This window comes from Pogoniulus pusillus, chromosome 12, assembly GCF_015220805.1.
Source record: "Pogoniulus pusillus isolate bPogPus1 chromosome 12, bPogPus1.pri, whole genome shotgun sequence".
Classification (NCBI taxonomy): Eukaryota; Metazoa; Chordata; class Aves; order Piciformes; family Lybiidae; genus Pogoniulus; species Pogoniulus pusillus.
Window position 1 is genome coordinate 25,490,975 of NC_087275.1, and position 16,441 is coordinate 25,507,415.

Sequence of the window (16,441 nt, forward strand, 5' to 3'; positions counted from 1 at the left end):
GATGGATTTGAGTGCCTTGCAGAGATCTGAACACATTGCATCAATCCAGTTATCTTTATTGATTAGGATTTTAACCTCACTGGTATTAATTCTCTTTGCTTGAGATCTATTTTCCATAAAGAAAGGAAATTGATTGTCAGCAATTGTAGTGCAATTCTTCACTCGTATTTTGATCTTGCTATTGCCAGATTATCAGCACGGTGGTTTAGCAGTTTAGTTACCACAATTCTTCCACTAGCTCTTGCAATATTTTTGAGTATTAGCCATTTGCAGTTCTGGAACTTTTCAAGCATTCAAAAATTCACTGCAAATAATTATAAAGAGTTCTTCAGGCATTTATTTTGATGCTTTTGAGAGCATGTTTTGTATAAAGCCAAATAAGTTACAATTTGTTTTATTGTCCCCCACTTAATCAAAGAATGTTTTTCCAACAGTGAATACTTGTGGTCTGTTCCTCTTTCTCTCACTTGTACATGTGTATGATACAATATTCTTCAGTACAAAGACTTGATAAAGAAAAAACTCTGTTGTCATTGGAATCATGAACCGTAAAGAATAATTACTTAAAATTTATAACAAAATCATTGAATCTTAGAACAGCTTAGGCTGAAAGAGACCTTAAAGGTCATCTGACACAACCTCCCTGCCATGGGCAGGAAAGCCTGTAAACTAGACCAGGTTACTCAAGGCCCCACCCAATCTGGCCATGAGCATCTCCAGGGAGTAGCCACCCACAGCCTCTCTGGACATTCCATTACATTACATTCTAAAGGAAGCTTTAGAATATATGATTTAGTGATTCTCAAAATTTACTCATGTAATCAACTTCAAATCTATAATTTCACTTTTTTTCCCCCAGATTTTCTTATAATTCTTGAGACCTTTCCAGTATATTGGTGGTTAGGATACTATTAAAAAATAATTAAGTCTTTCTCTTGCACTTTGTCTATAATATTGTGCTGCAATAGACCAAATTTTACTGGGATAATATAGGGAGATATAAAATCAGGCTAATTAGTCAATATCTATTCTAATATCCATCAAATATGTCCTCTTGTGTCAACATTTGTAAACCCCGAGCACTTTTTCAGGCTTCCTTCCCCTGATGGTTTTATTTTTCTAATCATGCCTACACATCTACCTTCTCTTTTCTGTTTATTTGGATGCAGTTTCTGGCTTAGTAATGTGAGTAGTTTTTGGAATGTGTAAAATTGGTTTCCTTTTTTTTTTTTTCCTTTTAATTAATGATATGCAATGGATTGGCCTTGTTTGGGGTTTTAAAATAGATTTTTCGTAACAGAGGGAGGAAAAATCTAGGATTCTAGTATTTTTTGGTTTATATTTCTTTTTATTTGCATGGACACCTGGTTCCATTGTTTGAAATTTGTTTTCAGCCTCGGTGTTTTGTGGCTGTGCTCTCCAGTTTTTGTGGTTCACACAGAGACAGTGGCAATGTCAAGATGACAAACTTTGCTTCCCTGTCGTGATGTAATGTAATCCTTCTCAGCAGAAGTGATTTGCCAGTGCTTGTCGTGGTGGAATTGCCACCTCATCTAGTTTTCATTGAGCATATCATGAACAAATTTTACTTTTCAAAGACTTCCTGGTAAAATTTTCTTTCAGTTATATTTTATTTTCCCCTTTTATTTCTCTTAAGAGTAACATCATTCTAGCATAATATTACCAAAACTAACCATAAGGCCATTTTGTTAAGACTGATCTCACCTGAAATGAAGTGAAACTAGAATGTTTAGAAGCATGAACACAGCCTTCTGCAGGAGTCTGTGATAAGGGGAAGAAAGTTAAGTCTGAAGTATTGTACATGAGACAGGTGCGCATGGGTCTGTGCATCGCGAACTTGATCAGCTTCTGGCTGCTGAAGTCACAGCGGCCTCCTGAGCCAGTTGTGACCAATGTGGTGCTGCCTCTCCCCCTCACTACTGCTCCCTTTTCCAAGTCCCACGTGGGCCTTACTACTTAGCTCTAGCTATTCCTGCTAGTCAGATGCTAAATTCAGCTATAGAGGGAACACATCGCGGTCTCTCCGCTGTGTGATCTTTTACCACACATTTATCCCGCTCAAAGCTGGAGAAACAAAACCCACCATTAAGTGTATGTATTTTCTAATCAAGTTGTTCTGGGGCTCTCATCAAATTAGATCAGTTCTCCACTTCAAATTAAAAAAAAAAAAAAGCTCCTTTGTGATTACTTTTCCTGAACACTTCATAAGATACAGTTACATTCCCTTCAAGAGGTCATTTCACAGGAGTTGAGTACTGTGTCCAGTTCTGGGCTCCTCAATTCAAGAGAGCTGTTGAGGTGCTGGAACGTGTCCAGAGAAGGGCAACAAAGCTGGTGAGGGGCCTGGAACACAAACCCTATGAGGAGAGGCTGAGGGAGCTGGGGTTGTTTAGCCTGGAGAAGAGGAGGCTCAGGGGTGATCTTATTACTGTCTACAACTACCTGAAGGGACATTGTAGCCAGGTGGGGGGTGGCCTCTTCTCCCAGGCAACCAGCAACAGAACAAGGGGACACAGTCTCAAGTTGTGCCAGGGTAGGTATAGGCTGGATGTTAGGAGGAAGTTATTCACAGGGAGAGTGATTGGCATTGGAATGGGCTGCCCAGGGAGGTGGTGGAGGCACTGTCCCTGGAGGTGTTCAAGAAAAGCCTGGATGAGGCACTTAGTGCCATGGTCTGGTTGACTGGATAGGGCTGGGTGCTAGGTTGGCCTGGATGATCTTGGAGGTCTCTTCCAACCTGGTTGATTCTATGATTCTATGATTCTAATGATCTCAAATGGGAAGATTTCTTACCGCATCACATCCTAAAATCAGTCTCCTCCACAAATTAGTTTTTCATTGTGCTTAGGAGGCAAGAGTTAAATCTACAACATATAACTATTTCAGCTTTCAGACACACAGGCATCCAGGGTCTGCTCCTGGTAACTGGCAGCAGTGGAGTTTAGCAGGCAGGCAGTAAGGCAGTGTGCAATAGCAGCAGGGCTGGGCACAACAGAGAGAGCAGGCAAAGAGCAAGGAAGCAAAGCAGTGAAGCAAAAGCAGGGAAGCAAAAGCAGATTGTTCACCTTCACATCTCCTTTTACCAACGTGGGCTGAGATTTATTGCCCTTTGGACACAAGCATAGCCACTCAGGATGGCAGTTAGCCAAACCATACCGCATTAGCCAAAGCCACAGGCTCACTTTTCCCTAGTTTGGGAACAGCACAGGCCTGGCACTAGGCAGGCACAAGCTAAGTGTGTGTCCCTTACACCACAGGACCCTGGGCAGGCCAGACTCAGTGGCTCCAGGTTCTTTTCTGTCCGTTTCCCATGCTTGCCCCTCTGGTGGAGCAGAAAAGCATGCCTAGGCAAGGCAGGACATGTGTAAGCCTATTCTGGGCCTATCAGGCCTACCACAACAAAAGGTCCACCCAGAAAGTGTAATCTTTATATTTCTTCCCCAAATCCTGCACCTCCATGAGTTGGCCTGACAAGTCTGATTCTTCTCTTTCCCCTTGCCTTTTTCCTCCTGGGAAGGATGCTCTGGTTCTTATCTCCTGTGGAGGAGTGAGGTCTGCTTGTCAGCCTTGGTGATGCTGCCAGGGAGGCCCAAAGTGGCTGAACTGGGCCTGGTGCTGCCAAGATGAATTTTGTGCTGTATCACAAATGCATTTGGTATAGGGGTAGAGAGGCAAGGGGGAGGTTTGGGGGAGGGGGGGGTGTGGGCTTTTGGGCCTGGGATTTTGGGGTTTGTGTGAAGCTTTGGCTTAATGAGCTGGTTGTGAGCCCAGGTGGCCCAACTGGGCCAAGGCTGGATATGAAGTTGTGTATTTGGTGTGCTTTGCTATGCTCACCGCTGTGTAGAACTGTCACACTGCAGGTTGCAAATTGCTTCTCCATTTGAACTTCCCAGTTCTCCAGTCCTTTGTGTGGGAATGTTACTCTTTTGACCCATTTGCCCTCAGAGTGCTGGTGGACAGCAAGTTCTGCGTGGGCCAGCAATGTGCCTTTGTGACATCCTGGGGCGCATGAGAAGTCTGTCCAGCAGGTCTAGGGAGGTTCTTCTCCCCCTCTGCCCCAGTGAGACCACACCTGGAATGCTGTGTCCAGTTTTGGGCTCCCCAGTTCAGAAGAGACAGCAACCTGCTGGAGGAAGTCCAGCAGAGAGCCACAAGGGTGACTGAGGAACCTGAGCATCTGCTCTAAGAAGAGAGACTGAGAGCCCTGGGGCTGTTTATTCTGGAGAAGACTGAGAGGAGATCTGATCAATGGGTACAAATATCTAAGGAGTGGGTGTCAAGTGGATGGGGCCAATCTCTTTTTGGTGGTTCACAGCAATAAGACAAAGAGCATAGAAGGCTTCACCTCAACATGAGGAGAAATTTCTTTACAGTGAGAGTGACAGAGCAGTGGACCAGGTTGTCCAGAGAGGTTGTGGAGTCTCCTTCTGTGGAGACTTTCAAAACCTACCTGACTGCATTCCTGTGCAGACTACCCTAGGGGGATCCTGCCTTGGCGGTGGGATTGGGCTCAATGATCTCTGGAGGTCTCTTCCAACCTCTAAGGTTCTGTGATTCTGTGATTTGAAGCAATAGAGCAACCTGTCTGCTCATTAAGCCATGGCAGAGATGCATGCTGTTCTTTTAAATTAGATTTCATATTCTCAAATAGAAATCTTCCAGTTTAAAAATTCTGGTTTTACACTCTCTGTATATTTTATCTTACCTAAGTGCTTGATTACAACTTAACATACAATACAAAAATGTATTGCAGGGATATTGTAATTATTACATTTGTTATCTTCCAACACTAAAACCAGATGCTGTGACTTAAAAATAATAACATAAACAGTTAAGGTTATCTAGGAAACGACACTGGAAAGAAAGGTGCTATTATTGTTCACCATATTTTAACACGAGCTTGCTTGTATTTCTTATTACCAATCTGTTCATGTCAGTAGGAAAAAACAACATTTTTGGAGAGAGAAGAAGTGGTTAATTTCCATGAATTGGCTTGAGACTTAATTTTTATTCCCATAATTTGCAATTGGGTGGCTGACACCTGGAGTGGAAGTTTTACTTCATTTTTTATTAGTTTCAAACTGAGAAAATACTCATACATGTCTGGCAGTCTGTTTTATAAAGCTAATGCTCCAGCTAATGTAACACCTGGTATCTATTTGTTTTAGGTGTAATTTCATTTGTTGCTGAAGATGAAGACCAACAACAGTCTCAACATAAGAGCTCACCAGAGAAGGCAGATGGTGAACAGGCCTTTCAAAAACTGTCAGCAGAGACCCCACAGGCTCTTGATGTGGCAAACATGGGTAAGTTTGTTGTTACGTTCATTGGCAGTTTATATAAACTTGTATCACAATTTCTTTGTAAATTAAATGTATGTTTAATATGTCAGGCTAGATGCCTGCAAACACTGTTAAATCAAATGTTTAATCCAGGCATCTATCAAACAACTCCTTTTATGATTTTTAAAACATTTTAATGGCATTTTAAGCCAAACTTGCTTTTTTTTTTTCTGTTTTTGTTTACAAGTATGTCACTGAATGTTACTTGTGGATGGAGAGTGGCAGCACTCATTAAATGCTTTTAAAAGAAAGTATGCAATAATAACAATGGTGCTGACATCAAAGCAAGCTGCTTCTGAAATTCAGGAGAGCCAATGGCATCCTGGCGTGTATCAGGAACTGTGTGGCCAGTAGGACAAGGGAGGTTATTCTTCCCCTGTACTGAACGCTGGTCAGGCCACACCTTGAGTACTGTGTCCAGTTCTGGGCTCCTCAGTTCAGGAGAGGTGTTGCACTACTGGAATGTGTCCAGAGGAGGGCGACAAAGCTGATGAGAGGCCTGTAACACAAACCCTATGAGGAGAGGCTGAGGGAGCTGGGGGTGTGCAGCCTGCAGAAGAGGAGGCTCAGGGGGGACTTCGTTGCTGTCTACAACTACCTGAAGGGAAGTTGTAGCCAGGTGAGGGTTGGTCTGTTTTGCCAGGCAATCAGCAACAGAACAAGGGGACACAGTCTCAATTTGTGCCAGGGGAGGTCTAGGCTGGATGTTAGGAGGAAGTTGTTGGCAGAGAGAGTGATTGGCATTGGAATGGGCTGCCCAGGGAGGTGGTGGAGGCACCGTCCCTGGAGGTGTTGAAGAAAAGCCTGGATGAGGCACTTAGTGCCATGGTCTAGTTGATTGGACAGAGCTGGGTGCTAGGTTGGCCTGGATGATCTTGGAGTTCTCTTCCAACCTGGTTGATTCTGTGATTCTATGAAAAAACCCTTTCTTTTGACTGAGAGTCATAGATGGTCTTTTGTCCAATTAAAGCAAATGAATAAGATTTAGAATACCTGGTGAACTTTCAGACTGTCAACTCCTATTCTATTCTAAACTACTTCTGCATTATTTTTGACATTTTAAGTATTCCAGAGGAATAAATTTGTAGCTTAAAATGTGCACACCAAACAGACCAAGGCAGGGTTTTTTGTTTGTTTTTAAATTAATTTCTCTATTTTCTTTACATTTGTGAATAAAGCTTTGCCTATAGAACTCTGCTTTTTATGCTTTTAAGACATAAATTGAAATCTATTTAAATTACCAAGCATTATGTTAGATGGCTAATGCATATTTCTCACTAAGAAAGCTATCAAAGAAAGTTCTTTTTAACATGAAAAAGACATTATTTTAATTAACATTTTTAGGAGATTGAGAAGACCTTGCAATTGGCAAAATTTGTCTTCTCTGTAACTGTATTTTCACTTCAATAGAATGTGTCTAGGTCTAAATAGAATTAAAAGCTAATTTTATAATTAATGAATAATAAATAATTTTAGTTAATGTGACTATCAGAAAGCATGTTCTTTTATATTCTAGTAATGTCTATGTTTAATACTATGTTGAGGATTGGAGATTAGTATCCCTACTCAGAGGTGAAGCAATCCTGAGTATTTCCAATCTGTATAGACAGGACAGGATAATAATAAGAAAGAAATCTGGAGAAATTAATTGACTGACTGTGTTCACAGCAGTAGCTTAATGTTTAGGGAGTATTAAAAACCTTCCAATCAACTTTTTACCCATCAGAAGCCAAAACCTTTGCACAGGATCACAGGATGTTAGGGGTTGGAAGGGAACTCTTGTGCCAGGGGAAGTATAGACTGGATGTTAGGAGGAAGTTCTTCCCAGAGAGAGTGATTGGCATTGGAATGGGCTGCCCAGGGAGGTGTTGGAGTCACCATCCCTGGAGGTGTTCAAGAAAAGCCTGGATGAGGCACTTAGTGCCATGGTCTAGTTGACTGGCTAGGGCTGGGTGCTAGGTTGGAGTGGATGATCTTGGAGGTCTCTTCCAACCTGGTTGATTCTATGATTCGGGAGATTTTTGAGTCCACCTCCTCTGCCAGAGCAGGACCATACTATCCTAGTGCAGGTCACACAGCAATACATCCAGACAGGTCTTGAAAGTTTCCAGAGAAGGAGACTCCACAATCTCTCTAGGCACCTGTTCCTGTGCTTCATGACCCTTACAATAAAGTGGTTCTTCCTCTTCTTGAACTGGAACTTCCTGGGAGAGCCCCAAATTAAAGATAAAGCTTAGAAAAAGCTTACCATAAGAAAAAAAAAAAGCAAGCTTCCATCTCACCTTTAAGTCAGCCAGCATCTTCTAGCCTTTTCACAAAGTGTTATCTTCCATCACAAACATTAATTTGTACTGGACATCTATAATTTTTACACCTGGGAAAAATATCTGCTTAAAATGACCAAAGTGTGATCTAACTTATATGACACTACTAGTCTTTTCCTGAACTTACTTCCCATAGAATGTACTGAGCTGGAAGGGATTTTTAAAGGTCATCTAGCCCAAGCACCCTGCAGTAAGCAGGGGCATCCCAGGTTGCTCAGAGCCCCATCAAGCTTGACCTTGACTGTCTCCAGGAATAAGGCCTCCACCACCTCCCAGTTCCAGTGTTCCATTACCCTTATAGTAAATAAACTTAGCCAAAAGTATGAAACAAAGAGGGTTTATGATGAAAAACATCCCTTAAAAATCCTCTGTGTTCTTAGCAAATTCCCAGGAAACCCACAAATTATGCTTATTATTAAAACTAATGATACTATGTGCTTTTAAGCTTATACCACCCCAGCTGACTCTTGATTTTATCCTACACAGTTTTCTTTGCTACCTATATTTCTTCTGTAGTTTCTAATAAAAATTAATTACTCTGTGCCTTTTCAGAGGAAAATGGTGGATATTTCTGAGATTTAGAATTTCTTACTTGCAGGGTGCACACCACTACTAGAATATGTACACTGAAGTGGTACATCTCAGAGCTGAGAGTCCCCAGGGCAGCTGTTACTGATCGGGGCAACAGAAGATAGTGGACTCCTAATGTAGAGTATAATAATATACAGTTTTGAATTGCTGGAGGCCAAAGCAAATATGAGGTTGTCCACAGCTTAATAAGATGAGAAAAAAAAATCTCTGATGCTAAACACCTTCACACCAAATCTTTCTGTCTTGCTGTCACTTGCTGAAAATTATTCCTTTTAAACACACTAGAAATCACTGCCTTGTTATACACATCTTGACATTCAGTATCATCTTCCAGTACACACAGACACATATTATGTAAATATGTATATATGCATTTGCATTTTTTCTTATCTTTCTCCTCTCCAAATTACCTTGTAGTTATGACTGCAGAAGATAATAACTTCTAGATTAATTTTCCTATATTCTTTTCATAACATCTGATAATAATAAGAACAAACACATTTAGGTCTTACAGTGAAAACTTTAGCAATCCTTATGACAAATCCTTCTTATGCTGCCTTGAACTAGGGCAGGGAAAAAAAAAGGAAAACAAACCAAGACCTAAATAGAAAAATATCTGCAGAACAGATGTAGTGACAGGGGCTTGTCCCTTTCTAAACTGACATGGATTTTCAGTTTTTTTCCAAAGAATATTTCTGTCATTTGAGAGAAGAGGCCCTCGTTTGTTGTTTGGCTTTGGGTTTGTTTTTTTCTTTTTTCTCATGGGAGCCAAAAGTAAAATAAGGCAAAGTGGTTGCTAAGACTGAAAGCAGGATGCAGCTGGTTTTCATGTGAGATTTATCTTTAGATGTTCCTATATGTTGAAGTGCTAAAATCCTAAATAAATATTAGTCATTAATAGATATTTGTTTCACACTCTGACTAAATGCTGTGAAGCCGTCTACGCTTGCCAAAAGTTCCTCTCAAGCTAGAGGAAATTTTTCTCCTCTGCTGTGGAGTCCATGGTGTCTTCTTAAGCTGAACTGCCTTTGGACAATTCACCGAATCACAGAATGTCAGGGACCGGAAGGGACCTCAAAAGATCCTCCAGTCCAATCCCCTTGCCAGAGCAGCATCACCTAGAGCAGATCACACAGGAATGCATCCAGGTGGGTTTTGAATATCTCCAGAGAGGAAGACTCCACAACCCCCCTAGGCAGCCTGTTCCAGTGTTCTGTCATCCTCACAGTGAAAACATTCTTCCTCATGTTTCCATGGAATTTCCTATGCATCAGCTGCCACCCATTGCCCTTTGTCCTGTCGATGGCCTCTGCGTTGTGCTTATGCTATGTAGCGTATGGGTAACAGTGAGGATGCTGGACTCAGCTTCTTCTAGATTAGTCACAGAGTCATAGACCAGTTTGGGTTGGAAAGGACCTTTAAAGGTCATCTAGTCCAACCCCTGTGTAGTCACCAGGGACATCTGCAACTACAGCAGAAGGAAGGGGAGCAGGGGAACATATCTGGGCAAGCCAGGGTCCTTAGACTCAGCTACTCCAGGTTGTTCTTTGTCCCTTTTCCTGTGGTTACTTCTCCCCACAGCAGAAAGGGGGAGAGCAGAAAACATGTCTGGACAAGCCAGGACATGTATAATCTTATTTTGGCCTATTTAGTCTGACCACGAGAGTATCTCACAGCACTGAGTGCTACAGGTGCAGGATATTTGTTTATACAACATGGGAATTTTGCATGTGCCATTGTCTTATTATGGCTGCCTTAAGCATTGCCTTTATGCAGTGACAATACATCCCCTGTGGAATGCTTTTACATTTTTATGCCATTGCCAAAGGTTTTAATTTCTTTATGCTCAAAAGGCATAGCATCAAAAAGATACACTATCTGTGAACAGCCATGATAAAAAAAGCATAGTCAGAGTGGTTAGGTCAAGGATTCATTTTGGCAAAGCCTGTTTTAATTATCTTTTTGAATCTGATTTATCCTTCAAATAGGCTTTCAGTGACAGGTGACATTTTCTACTCAGTTACTGCTGTTTTCATGATATGTCTGTGACAGTTAAGTGTCTTTCCTGTTGTCTTCTGTCAATTTCTTCTGAGCTGGTTCACTGAGGAACTGATGCCTTTGAAAGGTATCTTGTAAATATGGTCCTCCCGGACTTCCAGGCTTGAAATCAATCCCTGAGAACTGAACATGTGTGGTAGTGCATTGAGGCATCTGTGTAATGTAGATAATGAAAGAATTTATTTGTTCCAGCAACTGTTGCAGGTGATTAAGAGGAAAACAGTACTCAGCCTGGTGCCAGTTTAAAATAAGACTTTGCTTTTTTTCCACTGTAGTTTTTAAAAGACATCATAGAATCATAGAATCAACCAGGTTGGAAGAGACCTCCAAGATCATCCAGGCCAACCTCACACCCAGCCCTAGCCAATCAACTAGACCATGGCACTAAGTGCCTCATCCAGGCTTTGCTTGAACACCTCCAGGGATGGTGACTCCACCACCTCCCTGGGCAGCCCATTCCAATGCCAATCACTCTCTCTGGCAACAACTTCCTCCTAACATCCAGCCTATACTTCCCCTGGCACAACTTGAGACTGTGTCCCCTTGTTCTATTGCTGGTTGCCTGGCAGAAGAGACCAATCCCCACCTGGCTACAACCTCCCTTCAGGTAGTTGTAGACAGCAATGAGGTCACCCCTGAGCCTCCTCTTCTGCAGGCTAAACAACTCCAGCTCCCTCAGCCTCTCCTCATAGGGTTTGTGTTCCAGGCCCCTTACCAGCCTTGTTGCCCTTCTCTGGACACATTCCAGCAACTCAACATCTCTCTTGAATTCAGGAGCCCAAAACTGGACACAGCACTCAAGGTGTGGCCTGACCAGTGCTGAGTACAGGGGAAGAATAACCTCCCTTGTCCTATTGGCCACACTGTTCCTGATCCAGGCCAGGATGCCATTGGCTCTCTTGGCCACCTGGGCACACTGCTGGCTCATCTTCAGCCTACTAAGAACTGAGTATACCATGGTAAATGTTAGGATTTATTCAGTATTAATACAGTAATATAATTAATATGATATACCTGCTGCATATTTATTTCTGGAATTACTATCTTTCTAAGAGGAATATTCTTTCAAATCATCGAGTTATCTGCTCATAAATTTTGATTGGGTAGTCAAGCTATTTTTCAGTCTAATCTACACACTGCCATGTATAAACATACTCTGCTCCACCTTCAGATTAGTTGTAATTGAGTCTCCCTCTTCAGGAAAAAAACAAAGGAAACTTACAGAAGAAATATTCAAAGAAAATAATCCTTATGTCAACTGCATGCATATTTGAAAATGTAAAATACAACTAGAGCTTGCCTTTTTTTGTTTAATAGCATTTTAACATTGGCAGCTATGCTTATGCTAGTGCATACAAGCTTTGGGGGATGGTTTAGCACATGTAGAACATTAAGGATTAAATTATTTCAGTGTTTTTTTCCCTTTGTTGAGAAGAATGTTCAATTATTGTTAGCTTTCTCAGTAGGAGCCCTTCTGCAGTACTGCAGTCTGTTAAGTGTTATGCATTTTCCTGTGCCCTTTTGAGACTCAGCACAGCTTGATTCCCCTAATAAACTAGCATGTTGTTTTGAAACAATCCAGATCTAGCAATGCTTCAAGGGCCTGTGGCCCACATGGCATTCTGTGGGGCATGGTATGTGTGCAATTAAAAAGCTGTGCAAACAAAGAGTGGTATCTCATCTAAAATTAATAACAAAAGCAGTCTCTAATTGCTCACACTGTTGCATCATCCTTCATGCCGCAGGTGTTTTAATATTGCTGTGCTGAGAATCTTACATCTGCCCTAGCCACAAATAAGAAGTCACTCCATTTGTAAACCTGTACATCTGTGTTCTGTCAGATGTCATAGCATGTAGGATTGCATTTGCATATCAACAGATTAGATTTTTCTTACCTAATTAAAACCTCCTGTCATCTGCCTTTTGCTTGTTCTCAGAGTCTGTATAAACTATAAACTATATTGCTGAGAAGCACATTCATTCTGTTATGTCAGGCAGACTTCACATATTTGTGTATGTATGGAATTTTGGCAATTAATAGGCCATTTAATAAATACAGATGTGGGGTTAGGGGGGGGAACCCCAAAATCCCAAGGAAAGATAATGAGGGTATTTGTCATGATTAGATTGTTAGATGTTTGGACTTCTGCCCGTTCCTCTTAAGTTCACCTATGAAATGACAGATGTGACTTGCACCTTGCTCAATTGAAGCAGCACACAAGAACCACACTGAATTTTATTTCCTCTTCTAGCCTGGCCTTTGGCGATAGGGCTAAGGTGATAAGTCCAAGTGTAAACCCTTCCTAGTGGTCTGTGACAGAACACATTTAGAGTGATAAAACATAACACTCAGGAAACAAAATAGTAAGCAAGCTAGCAATGGACCAATAGTTTCTTTACAGCCAATGCCCTTGCTATTAGGTCTGAGGCTTTGAGATGCTCTCTATCTAGGTCATCATTTTGCCTTTCCTACTTTGTTATGCTTGCAATCAATTCTGATTTTACCCCTTAGCAATTGATTAATTATAAACACATAGAGAGCACATAATAGTCATGGAAAAGAACAGTAATATTTAACAGTTCCTCACAGGTGTAGTCTTGACTAGAGTATAATGGGGTGAGAAGAGGACAAAAGGAAGGTCCCATTGTCCCTTCCTCTATTCATGCTGTTTCTATTGCTGTGACCCATGAAAATATGTGTGGGTCCAGAAAACAAGAAAAGGTCAGATTTTATAGCCCGGTTAGAGAGTCACAGAATGTATCTGATTGGAAGAGACCTCACAGACCATCCAGTCCCACCTTGAACCAGTACTGAAGGGCCAAAACAAAACCACAGGCTGCTTGAACACCTCCAGGCATAGTGAGTCACAGTATCACAGTATCACAGTATCATTAGGGTTGGAAGAGACCTCACAGATCATCTTGAAATGTATTATTGCAATATTTGCACTTGCTAATAAGCCACTGATTGTGAGTTCCAACTGTGCAAATATTTACATAGGATGGGTACATCAACAAGTTACATTTTCCTTTTTGGTGGTTTATGCATATGTGTAAGACAAAACGCAGCAGCAATCAGGTGATAGGTTAATGAGATGTCAGATATTAGAATGTATCTAGCTAGTGGTCACACTGGGGAAATATGTGGGGTCATTATCTGCCTGTTAAATACCACTCTTCAATTCACATCTAAAATTTGAACTGATTTGCAATGAACTGGCTCTTCCTTTTGCTTTATATTGAAGTATCTGCCAGATTTCGTATTACTGTTTACTGAGTATTAATTTGACTGTCTATAGTGAATTTATATATTCCACCCCCACCCCCAAAATAAAGTATGTGTAAATATATACACATATATATATCTCAAGTACAGTGGGTTCTTTTTTCAGTTGATTTTTTTTTTTTGAGAGAGGTATTTTGATTCCTCAGCACATGTCTGTTTATTTGCATTGAAAGTTTCTTGTGCTTTTCTTTTCTGGTTAACACTAAGGTATATTCATTTTGTTCCACTGAACTTTTCACCTAGATTTTTACACAAAGACTAGAGAAACATCACTCTCATGCTTCTGTTTCCACTGTCGGTCCAAATTTCGAGCCAGTATGTTTATGGAGAGATCATGTAGCAGTTTTTATTTATTATTCAGCCTAATGTCTTCTGTCTCACAATGGATTTATTGAAAGCATGGTTTGTAAGTGCTCTGATGTAGATCTGAACTCAAAGATCTTTCAAATGATTCACACTTTTCTATAGGTAGGTGAAGAGATGGACAGGCTAAAAGTCAGCAAGTACTGCAGGGATGCCTAGGCTATATATGCTTTTGGATCTTCAGGTCAAAGCTCATTCGTTTTCATTTAATGAATTAATGTTTGCAGTTATGTTGGAAATAGTAAGTTATCCCTGGAACAAAGCTTGGGAACCATTAATTTTACCATATGGAGTTTTTTGTTTGTTTCAATTTCAAAGAATGCTCAATGAAGTTTTCTTCTTTTATAAGAGAGGCACATTTTCTGTCTAAATATGAATGTTGGTCTCTTCTGCCAGGCAGCAAGCAACAGAACAAGGGGACACAGTCTCAAGTTGTGCTGGGGGAGGTATAGGCTGGATGTTAGGAGGAAGTTCTTCCCAGAGGTGTCCCTGCCTATGGCAGGGGGTTGGAACTAAATGATCTTTGAGGTCCCTTCCAACCTAAACCATTCTATGGTCCTATGATTCATTCTATGATTGGCAGTATATTTCATGTATGTATTGGTAAAACATACTACATCTAGAAAGCACAGCATGTGGAGGATTGTTAAAGACATTTTAACAGGCCTTAGCTGCTAAGACGTAAAAATGAAAGGTTTGCTACAATAAATAAGTACCATATTTGTGAGCAGGCTTCTGAGATTTAAGAATATATGCTGCTTTCCTGCTCCTTTCCTTTGGCTGCTAGTTTCATCTTCTGCCTGTCATAGGACATTTTGTTTCACTAATGTACTGTTATATATATTTCATTCAACAGCATGTTTTACTGAAACAGAATTTCAAGAAGGTATTAATTACACATTGATGTGCTCTTCTTTTTTTTTCCCCCAATGCCATGTTCTAAAATTACCAATTCTAATTTCATACTAATTTCATATTTGATTTTTTCTAGCTGCAATTAGTTGATGCTAAACATTAACTGTCAAAGAGCTCTTAGCAGCCAAAAGGTTTAACAGTTTAATAGTTAATAAACTATTAAAAAGAAAAGAAATAGGACAAAACAAGCCACTAAACTGTGATCAATTAGATTTTTCTATCTTTAAAGCAAGGTAATATATATGTAGTATATAAATGTCTGTATTTTATGTATTCCTCCTGATGTGGAAAAAGAAAACACCTGAGCATCATTTTAAGGAACTTCCTGACTGGAAATCATCTCAGTATAAGTTATCCTACTATGCCAAAGGTATATCAAGCATGACTGTGTGTACACAACTCCTGAGCTGGTTTTTACTTTTTCAGGCATTAAAATGGTTATGTCTCTCAGCTTACCCAAGCTGTTCACCTGGCAAGTGATTTCCTAGCATAAGTCACAGTTTATACCCTCTTAAAATATGTAGTGCTGTGCTAAATCTAGGAAGTGAACACTATTTATTCCAAGGCACAGAAAAAAAAAAACCAAACCCAGGGTTATTTTTTTGGAACTTTATCCAGCAATTAGTATTAGGTGCCCTATGTACTACTCTGACTTTGGATTCTGTTCTCTCTCCCATCCTCTTCCATATTACATGGTTTGTATCAGTTTTGTGTGTATCCTTAAATATTAATGATGATTTTTCAAACACTCTAGAGAGCTTCCTGGAAAATTTAAAGAACTCTTTTCCCTTTGTCAGTTTTTGATAATCTTATAATCATAGAATAGAACCATAGAATCAGTCAGGGTTGGGAGGTACCACAAGGATCATCTAGTTCCAACCCGCCCTGCCATGGGCAGGGACACCCTAGCTTAGATCAGACTGTCTGGAGCGTCATCTATCCTGGCCTTAAACACTTCCAGGGATGAAGCCTCATCCACCTCACAGGGAAATCCATTCCAGGGTCTCACCAACAGCTTTATATGCCAGCATATTAGGAATGAGCAGTAATCTTTGTGTAATTATCTGAGATCTCACAGGTCAATACCTAGAGACAGAGTTTCCTTGGGATTTTTCCAAAAGTAAGACATTAAAAAAAATTAAAAAGGTAAAAGAAAAGAAAAAGAAAAGAAGAAAGGAAAAAAAAAAAGAGAGAGAAAGAGAGAGACAGAAGGGAGGAAAAACATTGCCAGTAGAAATAAAGCCAGATTTGGCAAGTGGAGTAAAATCAATAAACCTTAGACCATTGGAAAAACCTCTTCACATTTGGAGTGATTAAAAAAGTTGCATGAAAAGTGGGAGCAAGGGAGGTTAGTACATTATTACTTGTTTGTGTTCCCTGTGTTAAATATCTGTTAAAAATGTGTGATCATGGTTGCATCTGCTTGGGACTGCAATTCTAGATCTATACTGCTTAACAGAGTGTCCAGAATTCTAGTTTCATGTGAGCTATGAATTTGGATTGTGGCTATGAATGAGAATGTGCTGAGGCATTTGTAGAAC

The 16,441-nt window shown here is 40.5% G+C and overlaps 1 protein-coding gene across 1 annotated transcript in view; it reads left to right on the forward strand.

Annotated features, from left to right (window-relative positions):
* Nucleotides 1-16,441, forward strand: part of CFAP47 (cilia and flagella associated protein 47) — a 287,488-nt gene that overhangs the window by 151,171 nt on the left and 119,876 nt on the right. Inside the window, exon 49 of the mRNA XM_064151944.1 lies at nucleotides 5,190-5,327. Within this exon, the coding sequence (XP_064008014.1) occupies nucleotides 5,190-5,327 (138 nt within the window). The remainder of the gene's footprint in view (nucleotides 1-5,189; nucleotides 5,328-16,441) is intronic.